This window comes from Cygnus atratus, chromosome 3, assembly GCF_013377495.2.
Source record: "Cygnus atratus isolate AKBS03 ecotype Queensland, Australia chromosome 3, CAtr_DNAZoo_HiC_assembly, whole genome shotgun sequence".
NCBI lineage: Eukaryota > Metazoa > Chordata > Aves > Anseriformes > Anatidae > Cygnus > Cygnus atratus.
The window spans coordinates 49785752-49801408 of record NC_066364.1 but is presented as its reverse complement, the minus strand read 5'-3'; the positions used below and the strand labels follow the sequence as shown (position 1 = coordinate 49801408).

The 15657-nt window shown below is 44.5% G+C and overlaps 1 protein-coding gene across 6 annotated transcripts in view; it reads left to right on the top strand.

The window, feature by feature from the left end:
- FYN (FYN proto-oncogene, Src family tyrosine kinase) overlaps positions 1-15657 on the top strand; it is a 132883-nt gene that overhangs the window by 105890 nt on the left and 11336 nt on the right. For 3 of the 6 annotated variants that reach the window (XM_035538399.2, XM_035538398.2, XM_035538400.2), the window contains 4 exons: positions 2541-2705; positions 7422-7601; positions 9202-9278; positions 9375-9528. In XM_035538399.2, the coding sequence (XP_035394292.1) occupies positions 2541-2705; positions 7422-7601; positions 9202-9278; positions 9375-9528 (576 nt within the window). Of the gene's footprint in view, positions 1-2540; positions 2706-3181; positions 3338-7421; positions 7602-9201; positions 9279-9374; positions 9529-15657 lie in introns of all 6 variants that reach the window. The other 3 variants (XM_035538401.2, XM_050709640.1, XM_035538402.2) reach the window with 2 other exon arrangements.

The window sequence follows — 15657 nt, the reverse complement described above, 5'->3', positions numbered from 1 at the left end:
TTCTAAATTCCTGTGATTAAAATGTAACATGAACTATTCAACCCAAAAGTGCATCCTGCTGTCACTGGGGACTGGTATACAATAGTTACAACTGAAAAAACCCCAGACCTCTGCATAAGACCACTGGTTTTTATGTAGAAGATTGCCATGCTTCTCAGCATGGGCATTTTCAAAGCAGAAGTGTGAATTTTAAATTATTCTTTTTATTTTTTCCTCACTTTAGCTTTTCATAATATTAGCAAGTGACCCCAAATGCTCACTGCTCAAAAACTTTTCATAAATTTTACTGGGAAATCAACTTCTTTGTGGGGTGTTTTTTTCTGTATTCTTTGTATTCTGTCTGCTGTATTCTTATGCTATTCATACTAGACATCTGGCTGTCTTCTCCGCCCAGTTTCTCGTGGGTGTATGCTGCCTGGGAGAATTTCTAGCTGTTTCTGGTGACTCTGCATTAAACTAAGCTAAATAATGTATAGAAACTCACATCTAAGCATGATAATTTTCAAACTCCTTGTACCAACTGGTATACATCAACTTTTAGTTATCTGTGGTCAAAATATTTGGGTTGCGTATTTCCCATGCACAGATGCAGAGACACATTTATCTCTGGACAAATATGGAAAAAGTCATTTCCTTGCAACACAGAGACACAATCGGTGAGATCCATGCAGGGTAGCTCAGGAGTGCATGGTACAGACCCATCCCACAGAGGTTTCACCTGCAGTCTCCCATGCCCAGGTAACCTACGCCCAGCCCCAGCTGACTCAAAACATAAACACTGCCTCTAACTACCTGCTCAGCACTCTGGATTCAGGGAGATAGGTTTGTGACTGCCTAGATTTACTTCTGGAAAGAATTCAGCGATGCCCAAATGGCTCTGTAAAGATCAGCGTGGTTGCTGAAGAACCACTGCAGAGTCCATAGGTCAGTGCCACCAGCCTTCATCCCATCGCTGTCCAGTCCTGGGTCAGGAGCTGGAAGTACCAAGTGTGGCTTTGCACAGGCACAGCCCAGGTATCCCTACACTGCACTCCCATCACATTGCCGAGTAGCCCTGTTATCCAGACTTATCCCAGCCCCTGCTTACCTGGATAGTAAAATTACCTGCTTCACAGATGAGATTTCCAGGCCAAAAATATTGTGACCCACAGGGTGTCCTGACATCAGGCTGAAGTCCACTAACAGCGCGCTTGGAGTCAGAGCACCATTCACCATTCCCTAACAGCAAGTCTTTCAAGAATAAGTATTGTTCTGGTGCGCGCAGCCCAGGCTTACAGGAGCACCAGCATGCCAAGTTGTTTGTTTGTTGTTGTTGTTTCAATTAAAGAAGACGAGGAGGTCTTGAAAACCTCTAGTTCTTCTCTGCAGCTATCCAAACTATAAGGAAGCTTTCCAGATACTGTCCGTATTCGGAGTAGTCCCTACCCTGATACTCCTATTGCAATTATCTTGGAATAAGATGTGCCAACTGACCAGCTCATCTTCCCGTGTTTTGTGGGCTTTGCTGTCTTGCTACAGGAAGCCCAACGTTCATGTCAGGGTGTCTCTGGGGACTGACCCACCACCTCATAACAGCTGTGCTGAGGAGGTAGAGTGTGGTGTTGCAGGAACTTCGGTGCTTGCCCACCCTGTGATGCTGAAACAAGCTTTTCACCTTCCCAGAAAGAAACCTTGCTCAGCAGAATAAGGACTGTATTTGAGACTAAAAAACAGTAGCAGTTCCCCACCTTGTCCTGCTCTACTGCCCCTGTTTTAAGATACAAGCTTCTCTGTAAGCTTTATATCATAGTCTACTTTGTGCTGCACAGTACATTACACAACATGTATGTAAATATATATATATATATATAAAAATCATTGTTTTTACTCTGGCTAAAATATTTTGTGACTTTTGTCACAGTTCAGTCTTCTGTGAAGCTTTGCAAGAAATAAGTGTAATGAATCTTCCCCAAATGACGTAGGACTGGCTTCATGTACTAATAAAGGTCTGTTTTATAAATAATGCAAGAAAAAGACTGCTAGAGGATACCCAGAAAAATACATTTTCACAGAACAGGGTATAAAAAATACCTTTTCAGAGGTCACATTAAAAAAATTGCAAAAGCTCTGCCTAATTTTCATCACTGTGATTCTCAGAAAAACTGAATCTTCCCTATGTTTCTTTTACTTAGTTCAGGAGCAAATCAGCTTGTGAATTACTGATGATTTTTTAAAAGTTATACTGTACTATACTATACCAGTTACTTATGCAGTTATCTTAATGCAGCTTTGTGGGAGAAGGGAAATCCTGAGTCCACAAGAGAAACCATTGATGGTCACCTTCAATTGCAGGCTGTGGAAGCAGAAACTAAAATATTTCCTGTTCTGTCTCAGATGAATATGTTTCAGTGTTCAATTTCTAATCTTCCAGGATGCTTTGTGGTATGCAACTAACAGCTGTTGTGAGTAGCATTGTTTTTATGCTTACTGTTTTTGTTTCATGTCACACTCTTTTTTTCTTTCCTCTTCTTTGCTGTTGGCTTCACTTCTGGCTCCATCAGAGAGAGCTGCAGGTCTTTGCTGCCGCTTAGTAGTCCCCTGTCATAAAGGAATGCCAAGGCTTACTGATCTGTCTGTCAAAACCAAAGATGTCTGGGAAATTCCACGAGAATCCCTACAGTTGATCAAGAGACTGGGAAATGGGCAGTTTGGGGAAGTATGGATGGGTATGGAGCAAAATAATTATTCTAAAATAGCTCTCTGTGTGGGGATTGCAAGATGGAAGGTGAAAATGTAGGACATCGTGACCCACAAGAAAAAAAGAGCAAAGCTCAAATTGTTAGGAGAAATACCTTTGGAATCACATCTTTGACCCTGAAATTATTTAATTTAATCTTCAACTTTTACTGTAATTGATGGCAAAAGAAAACTGAAATTTCATGTTTCCTTGGAAGGCTTCAATTATGACAAATAACCACCATTTTAATAATAAATCACAGCTCACATAGCAATCTGTTAATTATACCAGTGAGCCTTTTTCTGCAAGCTAATAAAAAAAGTCTTTACCTTCAGTATCCAAAAATCAGTGTTTGCAAATGAACTTTAATGCAGCACTGAAATACAACTCACCTTCCATCTTTCTCAATGCATGCATAATTTTGGATTATAAGTGTGTTTTTTTTATTAATTTCCTCTCCTATAGAGAAAGCTGATGGTTTGTGTTTTAACTTAACTGTGATTGCTACGAATAATACCCCACAAACTGTTGGATTGGCTAAAGATGCATGGGAAGTTGCACGTGATTCATTATTTCTGGAACAGAAGCTTGGTCAGGGCTGTTTCGCTGAAGTGTGGCGTGGTAAGGCAGAGAATATATTTTGCTTTGGATGGATTTTTAAGGCCCTCTTGGCTGAAATGAGCATTTCAAGTAGAGATCTTAAAGCTAAAAGATCAGAATAATACAAAATGTTAGTCTATATCACCTCAAACAGACATACATACAGTAATCCCCATGGAAACTTACTTTGATTTACACACACTGATACAAGAGTTTAGGGCTTTCAACTTCATTAATTGCATTGAGTTTATTTGAGTGACTACACAGTTGTCAGATTTTAAAATAGAAATGATGCTAAACTTTTAAAGCAGAATGACTAACCAGAAATTAACCTGTTAAACAGACATTTTTCTTTCCTCATTTGTTTTAGCATTGGTGGGGTCAGACCCTGAAAATGCTTCCATCCCCTCCCCCAGACTTAAAACAAAGTATCAGCAAGCTAATATTGTCAAGCTAGCTTTCCCATGCATCCACTTCATTAATTCCGTTTTGAAATTTGTATCTGCAGCAGAATCCTGTGACTCAATATAGAGACCAGGGACAATAGAGTCAAGACTTGCCCAGCCCAGCTGAACCCACACTTTGAAGTCCAGAAATACTGACATTTTCCAAATCCACTGACATTGTTTTCTGCCCACTTGCCAGCTTTACTTACTACTCCCTTTCTATGGGCCTCATTCTTTTAATGGCTACAGAACAATAGCAATTAAAAAAATATATAAATCTTAGAATAGCCATAGCATTGAAACACAATGTAGTGGCCATTTAATAAGAGGTGGGCTCAATTTTGGTGCCAAACTGCATTCTGTGTAGCCTCTTTAAAATGTCTGATTCAAATAAAGAATCACCATATGTTGTTTCTTTACTTCATAGTCATCTGGTGGAGTGCTTTGGTCATTCTTTTTGTTGCAGCGACACAAAGAATGTAAAACCAAAATAACCAGTGGGTTCTCCTGGGCTCTTGCAGCTGTTTTCCGTTGCAAGACTACAGCAAGGAGCATGGCAGCAAGTCTCTGAAATTTGTAGGATGTGTTTGAGCTATTACCAAAAAAAAGAAAGATAAAAACAAACTATGTTTTATGTTAGCATCCCTATATAACTGCAGTTTCACCTTCTTGTTTTCCATCTTGAATGCATGTGAGAGTTTCAAGTTGATGTTAATAGTTAGTGGTCGGCTTTTTGTGCCATGGATCTTAAACTGTTACAATAAGCTAAAGTAGCAAATGCAATTTAAAAAAAAAAAATCAGCTATGAGAAATAAAGTGCCAGGTGCCAGTACCAAATATCTGTCAGAAATGGAGAAAATATTATTACAGTTGTGACATTATTTTTCCTAATGTAAAGTAAAAATGTTAATAGCCCTGAAGCGTTACCAAATTGGAATAGATTAACACAGTAAAAAAAGAATAAAAAAGACATTAAGTAGTAACTAACTACCTGCAGGAGGAGTTCAGAGGGAGGGCTCCACTAATGACAGTTATTTAATTGTCTATGTGATATAAAGATACCAAAACACAACAAGAAAATTCAACAATTTAAATTGGATGAGAGAATAAGCTAACCTTTTTGTCTGATTTTCTTTTTTTAACCAAAGGTAAAATCCTAGTTTATTAATGTCAGTGACAAAAACCCTGGTGTCCGTGAGGCTCAGGTTCTGCCCCAGTTTGTATAACTGGTGGTGCTTCTGCGAGTGACTGGGACCAAAGCGCTCTGCGGGTCCGTGCGCTCTGCGGGTCCGTGTCTCAGTGGCTCTATATGGGACACACTCCCTTTCACCCATCCCAAAAGATTTTGGCCACTCTGCTTGAAATTAGAAGGGCGTCCATTAGAAGCTGCATCCTTCCCAGCTTGCACGTTAGTGCCACTGAAGTGGAGCCCTGCTTCAGCTGTGAGTTGGAGGACTGGGTGAAACCAAGAGCTCAGGAGCCTGCCTTAGGTGCTCAGGACATTACTGCAGCACCAGCAGTGGTCACAGCACCTGGCACTGAGCTGGCAGAAGAAAACCAAGGCGCAGCGGAAACCAAACTCACACTGCACACTTCTGGCTAATATACATCTCAAGCCCCCTTCAAACAGCCTGTAGCTGCATGAGCAGCAGTCCTGGAAGCAACAGGCAGCACTCGCAGTGGCTCCCCCACCGCTTCTCCCCTGCCCCGGACGAGGCGAGATGGCAGCTGGGAACTGCCTGCTCACACAAAAAGCGACCCACTTCATTTATGCCCTGGCAGGCTGCAAAAGCTCACAGTGAAGTTATTTTGGCTTAGCCAGTTCCTGCGCAGTGGCTGAGCCACGGTAACTGATGATTGTCAATGTGCTTTTCACAAATACATACTAGGTATGTATTTACTACATACTAGGCTTTTCACAAATACATACCCTTTTTGTTGACACCTTAATGTATAGAAGCTAGATTTGAGCCTCAATCTTCAATGTACTTTGTAGGTCTTCTGCTATTTTCATGCTCATGTGCAGCAGAGTAGATTTTTCCCGATACAATTTACATCTGAAGTCACACAGTATTGCTCTCCCACCTTGTTAAAACACAGCTCCCTGTCAACAGATCACACACTGTATGGGATCTTTGGGATCCCAATTAGAAGAATGGCACGGCAGCACTCTCCAGTCAGTGAGTGCTCTATAGGGAGACGATGGGGAGAGCGTGGACTGCTTGTAACTGCATAAAAAATATTTTTTTTATTTATTTTAATAGTAACTTAAAAAAAAAAAAAAGCATTTACCATCGCTTCCATTGCATTTGGCTCCTCTTTACTGTAGGACCATAGCAGTGAATTTATCAGTAAAGACAGTCAAGAATTTTTCTGAACACCCGTAGTTCTGTGTGTGTCTGACAACTCCACAACGCTGTATGAAAACACACAGCTGAGATGTTTTCGTCTGGACTTCTGCCAGCTCACAGAGCAAGCTGCTGGGGATCCTGCGCTTCCAGGGCTGGTGGCTTCAGCCCTCGCTGCAGGCTGCTGGTAGCTCAGGGCTCCCACTCAGCTCCACGGCAGCCCAGCCTCTGAAGCAGGGTTCTGGGAAACCTGCCCCGGGGACAACCAGAAGGCACTAGGGAAGTGATATTTCTGCCCCCTTTCATTTTCTGCGCTTTCCCTTCCCCTGCGCCCCAGAGAAGCCTGTTAACATAGGTAGCTGTTTATTTTTTCCTTTCTGGTCCTCCCTGTCCTCCTTGCAAATTCCCAAGTGCCACCCCACCTCTTGTGGGAAGCCCTGAGTCAGCCTTCCCCGGCTCTCCCCAGGTCCTCGTGCAGGCTTTTGGGGTCCAGAGCCAGGTGCCTGCCTTTCCTTTCCCTGCACCCCAGCACCCCAGGGCCCTTTTGGCTCTCCCTATCCTGGGGCCGGTGCAGGCACAAGGATGCCCCAGCTCCTCAGGAGCAGCGCTGGTACATCCTCAGCCCCTCTGCCCCACTTGTGAGGGTTGGTAGATCACGATGGTGGACCATGTCAGTCCTAACCACAAGCAGAGAACAAGGTGAGGTGGGCAGGAACCTCCTCATTTTCAGCCAGCAGCTGCTGGGCTTCCAGGGGCGAGGAGGGGAAGGGAAAAGACACATTTCGTTCTGGAGACAGGCCCATGTTTGTGAAATGAAATCGATTCAGAATTTGTTCCTTGGGAATTTTTCTTATATATTTTTTTCCTCTGACTCAGAAGAAAAACAAAATGTCAAAATGTCTTGTAAATGGAAAGTTCTGGGTTTAACCAGTTCTGTTATCCAAAATCTGTGACTGGAGCTGTGTTGTTGTCTGGAGTCATTACTTATTAGCAGGGAAATACATAAAGATGGATTTCAGCAGTCCTGCATTTTTTACTCAGAGGAGGTTTCCGTGGACATCACTGGAAGCGTTGTCTGAATAAGACAAGAGAGATCACACCCCAGTGCCAATGGGAGTATTATTTTTTGGTATAATAGAAAAAGACTAAAACATGAGGGAGGCGTGGGAGGAATGTAAATGAAAAGGCAAAATGTGAAACCACTCTTAAAAAAACAGTATTGTGTCCTTGCTAGTTTACTCCTCCGTTTTATGTATCAGTCAGAAAAAGGAGCAGAAGATGTTTAATCTAACTAAATGTCTGCGCTTATAGGTACGTGGAATGGAAATACTAAAGTGGCTATCAAGACTCTGAAGCCTGGCACTATGTCTCCAGAGTCATTCCTGGAGGAAGCCCAAATCATGAAGAAGCTAAAACATGACAAACTGGTCCAGCTTTATGCCGTGGTATCTGAAGAACCTATCTACATTGTCACAGAGTACATGAGCAAAGGTGAAGCCAGAGCTGCTGCCCTTGATAACAGTATTTTTTCTTTGTCGAAGCTCAGGGGAGGTCTCTGAGTCTCATACAGAGTCATCCAACTCTTAATGGGGCCCAAAAACTAAAATCCCGTAGATGTACAAGCAAGAAACACATAAAGAAAGTTTGCGTGAGGTGGAGAAGCGAGAAGCCAGTGCATCTTAAGTATTTCCAACTGCATCATTTTAATATATGATTTGCACATATGATTCTTTCCTCTTTTCTTTTCCCTGTTCTTTCCCCTTCCCTTTCTCCTTCTCCCTTCTTTTTTTCTTTAAGCTACCTAACTGGTAACAATGTAGTAAAATGAGAAAAGAAAAACTTTTAGCTCCATCAGATCTCCAGCAGGGGTGCTGAGAGTAGAGCAAAAAACTCTGCCTGTTTTGGAAAAGCAAAGGAACCAAATAGGAAACATAAGTTCTCACAGGGAAGTTTCATTGTACATTGGAGGATACACTGAATTTTTCAGTACATTTTTTCAGACTATTTGGAGTTGATTTTTATTTTCCTGGCAGGTACCTGCCCACCTCCCTGCTCAGAGGCATCCAAGCACTGACTAACTCACACTTTAATCATATGTCTTAGTGACAAGCATCTGCTTTTTCCCATTAAAAGAAAAAAAAAAGAAAGAAAGAAAGAAAAGAACAACTTCTCAAAAGCCTTTTGAAATGTGTGGTTTATTTTGGCTTAGTTTACTATTTTTTACTGTACCATTTTACGTCTTTGTTTCTGAGGTTGAGGCTGAGGATTTATCAAGGGAGAAATGCCTAATCATCTGTCTTTTCCCCTTATTTATTAAACCAATTCACTGACCTTATTTAAAGGAGACTGCTACACTTCTCCGTTTAAATAAAAGATTGGGAAGGGAGCTGTAGCATTCTATGCTATTTTTAAAAGCTACAGGGGACTTCCTTGCTTTTCCTTACAAAACGGAGTTGTGTCCATATTGCTTTTGCTAAAATCGCTTCCATTTGATCTCTGCTTGGTCTTCTCTAGTTTTGCACAGTGGTCATCTAAAATTAATGGTTCATGCTACGGCTAGTTTTTTGTTAACTACAGAAGGAAGGCTACCAATAGTGTGTTACCAGTTTCCTACAGAAAATTAGCCTTTGTTAGTGTTAGCCCATTTGGACTTACCAGGCTCCAGGCTGACCTTTCTTTTGGAGCAGGTTGAGCTGGGATCTGACTTTTTCTGTAGCTTGTGTGGCTTGGAACCAAGCTGATACTTTTCAGCGAGCTGAGGCCTTTTGAGAGCAGCAGGTATACAGTTTCAAAGAGCATTGGAAAAGTTAAGAAAGATCAGCTTTCTTAGTAATGGTCAGGAAAATTAAAAACAAATTTCTTTTTCCTGCAACTTTCTTTGGACTAGTGACATACTCTTCTGCAAGCTGACCTTAATGCAGAGTGAAACAAGTATAGTAGGAAAAAAAAACTCGTGTTTGTTGTTGTTTTGAAATTGTCTGCTTGAACTCAAAGTATTGTTGTCTTTAATATTGCATACATTGTTGCATCTCCAACCTGATAGCTATTGTTTCCGTAACATTTCTGTATTGTGTCTACTTTGCATTTACAGGGAGTTTGCTAGATTTCTTAAAAGACGGCGAAGGAAGAGCCTTGAAGTTACCGAATTTAGTGGACATGGCAGCCCAGGTCTGTTTTCAGAGTATTGAGCATTTAGGTGCGCGTGTTGTGTAGCCCACTGATGTCCGAGTTCCTTTTAAAATGCACCCATTGTGTTTCATGCAGGTGGCTGCAGGCATGGCGTACATCGAAAGAATGAATTATATACACAGAGATCTGCGATCTGCAAACATTTTGGTGGGAAATGGCCTAATATGCAAGATTGCTGACTTTGGATTAGCAAGGCTGATTGAAGACAATGAGTATACAGCAAGACAAGGTACATCAGCAGCAAGAGTAGCACTGAGCATCATTTTTGTGACAGGGAAAGGAAGAGTAGAACATCATTTTAAAAAAAAATCTCTCTCCTGTGCTTTGGAGTTGCCTTCAGTAAATCTTGAACTCCTAGCCCAGAACTCCACTGCTGAATGCATCCCCTACAGGGGACGTCTGATTAGTTGTTTTTGTTTCATTTTGGTCGGTTTTTAAATGAAAGATGATGAATGGGAGCAGGGGTGGGTGAAGTGACAGTAAAGATGAGATCCTCATGGTGCTGTAACAAACAAGATACTTTACTTTGCACAGTAGAAAGCCTGACTAGGGACAGAAAAGCCTGTCAGCTAGTTCTTTAATAGTGTGCCTTCTAGTATTTACTAGCCACTGTCAACATTGCTGTGTTATTCTTGATTTCTGTATTTCAAACTGGTCAAAGAAACCTGTTTGAGAATTACGTCTTTACACAATAGAGCTGTCTCTCTGAGAACTGTTAACTTTGAGAATTTAAAGTTACTTTAATAGGAAAGCCATTTTCCAGTGCCACACAAAATGCTGGGCACCACCAACCACTGATATGCTGTAAAAACAAATCAAAGAGTACCATAGCTTTTTTAAAAAGCATGCGTGTGTGTGTGTGTGTTCAGACTGAGCCATGACACAGGCCCTTTGTAGTTAGTTGTTCTTTACAAGTCATGTTTAGTTGTCAGATGTTGGTCCAAGTCTGCAGAGCTACGGTTTTGTTCTCCTTCTGCTGGCAGTACGCTGGTAGTGCTTGCTCAATATGTGTCGGTAAATACCGCTCCGTCCCTTTTCAGTTCCAAAGCCAGCGAGTGTCTTACTAAACCACGTTGTATGTCATCAGAAAGTGAGGGTCGGCTGAGTACTTCATAACCCGTGTTCACCCCTTCCAATTGAGAGTTTTTTCTCTTCACCAGAAGTCCCTCTTTTAGCACAAGTTTCGCCATTAACTCTTAGGAAAGGGCTAATCTCTTTCTCTAACTTTCAAGTGCTGGCAGAATGAGCCAGAGTTTCCAGAAAACCTTCTTGCCTGGGAGCAGAAGCTCTCCCACTGATCACACCCCTCTTAATTGCTGTCAGCAGTACCTAGTCACGGGGACGGGGAGCACAGGCTGCATCCACACTAACAGTCGCCAACTTCACATTCAGGAGGCGAGCCCTGATTATTTCGTGGGGGCCCTTAAGGAACCTGTGGTAGGTACTAATGCAGAGCTAACCACTATTCTGTGGAGCCTGAGGGTGAGAATTGCTCCTTGCTAGCAAAATAGCCTCGTGTCATTCTCTCTAGGGTAACAACAGTGTCTGCAAGCTCTGCTCAGCAGAAAGCTGCCTTCTGGCCCTTCCCCTGTGCAAAACAAGAAGAGTTTGTGTTGAAAAAGGCAGCCAGATCCAGTCTGTAAAATGGCTTTGAAATCGTTTTCTATATTATCTTCATTTTTGTCTGTTTTACTGCCATGTCTTTTGTTCCCTTTGGAAATATCCCAGTGTATAGTTTGACAGGACTAATTATTTGTTTGAATAGACAAGTATGTAACCTACTTCTGGCCAAATCTCTTCAAGCTCATGATCCCTAGGAAATCCTCTGATGACCTGGTTGCTTCCTGGTTTAAATATCTTAGAATAGTTGTGCCCTCTTGACGTGTTAAAAATCCTTAAAAACCTGACTGACTGATGTTGAGGAAAAGCTCAGATTTTATAAAACAATAAAAGTTATTGGGTTTGGGGTGGGAAAGCTTTGAACTGCAGAAAGTGAAATGGCAGGACTGACGGGGGAGGGCGCATGGTCATAGATATGTCCTGCCCATGGAAATCACTTGTATTGTGGAAAAAGTGCTTGGGAAAGGGGGAATGGCTTGGCCTTTAGCCTGTATCACTGATGCTCAGGACACCAAGCCAGGTAGGCAGCCAGGGTTGAGCCTAGGAAGTCCAATTTATTGAGGAAGAAAGATGGCTTCTAATATGCCACTGGAACTTTTCTCCAAGTGCAATTCAGTCCTGTTTTAGTTTGTTCAGCTTTGGTGGCAACCACAGTATCAGAAGGAAATGGTCGCCTGTGCTTGTTTCCCATGACCTATTACTTCGGCCTCCGAGGGGATGCATCTGGGGGCCGCCGTGTTTATCTAGCCAGCTTCTGCCGCGGTGGGAGTTTTGACACGGGAGGAGAGCCCGGCTGAGGGAAGGGGGTGGGGAGCGCTGCAGACCGGCAGCTCCTGTGGGAGAGAGGAAATGTTTTGCCTCCTGAAATCTGCAGATTAAAGCATTTGGCCGCTCTCTCCTCAGCAGTTTTGCTTCTCAGGGCTTAAGTGTGTTCGTAGGGAGCTCGTTGTCGGCCTGAGGAAGAGGTGGTTTTCTCCGGCCTCGCTTGATCTCCTGCTCCCTTCCCCCACTGTCACTTTTGTCTCCGATTAAATATTTTGAAAGGAAACAGATGGGGATGCTTTGAGCCCCGGCGGGTTAGAGTGCGGGATTCCTGAACCTGTGTGGGTATTACTCAGCCTGGTGGTAACGTTTTACCGACCGGCTTATTTTCTTTTTGGTTTGAACAAAGGAGGCCCGGCCGCTCCTGATTTATGAGAGGTAAATAAAAAGCGGTTCGTTGTCTGCGCTGCCGTTTCTCAGCAATCGTCAGGAAGGAAAGAGATGGTCACACCACTGATGATTTAAAGTGTGTGACTAGCAGCCATACAACGCCATTAAATAATACCCCCCCCCAAAAAAAAAGTTCTTGGCTCGTAATGAACATTTGGCTCCTCTTGCTCTGAGAGGAAGTGAGTAATCAAAGGGGAAAAACATGCCTATTAAAGCGACGCCCATTTGAAAGGCTGCAGTGGAGAACTGTGTTGCTGCAGCCTGCACTGTCACGGCTTGCTTCTTCTGGCAGTCGCTGTTGCAACATCTTTTCCCCCCGCACAGTGTCGGGCGTATTCAGTCTTGTTTCCTTCCATCCGTGATTTTGCCTGTGTTAGCCTCGCAAGGCGAGCCTCGAGACTTCTAGTGTTCCAAAGGACAGAGGGAAACTTCCTATCACCTCCTGCACAGGGTTTCCCAGCTCTGCTACCCTCACACTTATCTGGTTCACAGCTCCGCGGAGTTTTGGCCAAGCACATGGCATTTTTGTGGGGAGTGCCGAGTGCTCCACAGAGCTGCTGGGGAAGAGCTGTTACTATTCTAAGCAGTAGCAGCTGATACAAATTTAAATTCGCCTTAATTAAAAAAAAAAAAAAAAGGCAGAATTGTTTTCCAGGCCATGATTCTACTGCATTCCCTGGCAGGGCCTGCAGTAGCACTGCTCCGAGCACACATGAAACAATAAGGATCTTATGCCTTCCAGGCACCTCAGAGCTATTTTGGGAGCTCTCCTACATGTTTGTAAACTTTCAGATCACTTTTGCCTCCGTAGTGCTTAGAAATATCTCCTTCCTGCCCGGCTTAGAAACAAGTGATGCTTCTTATTTTTGTTTCCTCGAAAAGAGCGGGGATTCTTTTCCCCGGCCCTTGTGTGGAGGCTTGGCTCCCAGCTCACCAGCTCCTCAGAGCGCTCGTGCTGGCCACCAGCAGTACCACCGGCTACAGCATCTGTGGCTTTGCCCTCGCTCTGTGCCCAGCGCGGACGGCTCCTGCTTCTCAGCAGCAACCCCTGGGGTCCCAGAGAGATGGCAGAGGTGCCGTCTGCTCCGCTGCAAGGAGCGGGACCGGGTCAGCAGGAAGCTGAAGGAGACAAAGACACAGGGCAAAGGCCAGGGCTGCGTTTGGGCCTGCGGTTGTGCGCCTTGTTCCCTGCTTCCTGGGGAGGGATCAGCCTCCGTAGCCCGCCTCTGGCTCCTGACATTTTGCCAGGCTTGTGAATTTCACGTTATTTCTCACAGCACAAAAAATGTAATTGCGCAGTCCCTCCCACACAGCACTTACTATCGCCTACCAAGGCTGACTCGTTTCCTGTTACATGCTTGCTTCAGCATTTCATTTCTACCTTTTGCGGCTTTCCCTTTTCACCCTCGGGAGCAATGCGGTGCTGGGCTGTGCCCTCCAGCTCTCACCCAGCGGTTCCCATGTTCCCGGCTCCTGGCACTGAGGGTGCTGAGCTTGGTTTTAAGGTGCAAGAGGCAGCAGCTTCGTAGCATTTCTGGAAACACGGCCGTTATCAAGCCGGCAGTGGCTCTGGGGCATTAATCACAGAGGTTTCTGCTTTGTCGAGATTGAGATCTGACAGACAAAGTTCCGAGAGATTTTCACTGGCCTCAGAAGAAACCGTGCGGAGAGCTGTGTGTCGAGGGTGCTCGGCTATCCCAGCCCCCTCTGCTCCTCCTCCTCCTCCTCACGCAGCCTGGCTGGGGTGGAGGAAGACTCAAAGCAGGGGCAGGGGCTGCTTTTCCCAGGGGAGCCCCCCGGGTGGGAGGTGACCTCCCGGGTGCGAACACCAGGGCAGAGCAGGGCCCGGGCTCACAGAAGTCCTCAGAGGCAGGAGGCAGGGCCACAACTCTGACCCAACGTTGTACCAGGTGCTTTGGCTCGCCGCACAGTGCAGAAGCCCAAAAAAGGCTTTGCATGTGCTGAAATGTTTCAAAAAAGGGATAGAGATAAAAGCCACAGATGAAGACCTCGCTTTTGGGCAAAGACAGGCTATCCTGATCTAGGAATGCAGCGTGAGATTGGTTTGTACAGATAGAGTTACTGACTTGCTAGTTTGTAATAAAGCATGTTCCAGAAAAATAAAATAAAATAAAATAAAAAAGAGACGAATCCCCCCCAGCGATGCGTTCTGCCTTGACAGAAGCAGATAGATAGGCTGCCTTGTCAGCTGGGGTAATTTGGCTTATCAGATTTATTAAGATGCTTGTCAGTACTACGCATTTTATCTGATGATCTGATGCTGTAATTTGTGTGCAGCATGGAGTCAGCTTGTTTAATAAGCTGCCGAGGCCTGGGCAGGGGGCTGCTCTTTCTAACCACCGTGCTGGGGACAGGGTTGTGTGTGTGCAGAGGCTGCGTGTGAGCCAGGAGCTCTGCTGAGCAAGGGGAGCAGTGTCCGGCCTGCACGAGTGTCTCCAGCAGCAGTGGGGAGGCTTCGGAGTGGTGCTCAGCGCCTTTTGGGGTTTTCTGGCTCTGCTATGCCAGTTTGCCAACTCTCTCGGACCATCTCGCCTCCAGCATGCCTTGCAGGGCCAGAAAACCACGAGGCAGGGCTCTGCTAGCAGCCTCTCTGCCAACCTTCTCTTCCCCTCCTCTCCATCTATCCCTTCAAACTAGAGTTCAGGAAACACTGCGAAGAATGCAGAACATGTGGTTTTTGTGTAAGTTGTTTTTGACAGAGTGTCACCTGCAGCAGGGGCAATATGGCAATGTAGTGATGTCCTGTAATCAGAAAACCCACAGCACAGACTGTTAGTCTTCTCCAGCAGTGCTCCTCACATTCTGGTGGGATTTATACTGCTCTAGCTCCTGGAAGAAGGATGTGCTGGAGTTGTCCTCCCTTCTCACCTAGTTACCTTGCTTCCCATCTTCCCATGGTTCCTCAACACACCACGTATTCACCTCCTCATGCCCCACCAGCAGCAAATGTGGAAGGTAAAAATGCTGGGGGAGTTGACCCCAAAGGAGTCTGAAGAGATTTCTGTCCTCCAAAGATGACTTGTAGGCCAGTCACCGCCTTTCTATCTGACTGTCAAGAACAGAATCATTGAATGGCTTGAGGTCAGAAGGGACCTCTGAAGGTCCCTCATTTGGACCTCATTTGGTCCAAATGGGAAGCACAAGTGCTCATCTTCCCAGATAAACACAGCTGATCAAAAATAAATACATAAATACATAAATAAATAGATGTTGAATAAAATGTGTGCAACAAATGAACAAGCAAACCCTCAGGCCTGGCCGTCTCACACACCACCAGACACCGGGCTGCTGCAGAGACCTCAGACATCCCAGCCATGATGGATTTTAAAAGAAGATGAAGTTCTGCAAATTTTGAGTCTTGTAAACCAAGATTGGTCCCAAGAAGAAGTGTAAGGTGGGGAGACTGAGGCCAAAGCTGAGCACCTGAATTATAGCTCCTGCCTGCAGGCCAACTAGTGGAAATGCAGAAGAGGCAGGCTGTTTTGAAAGTGAATAGACATCCACA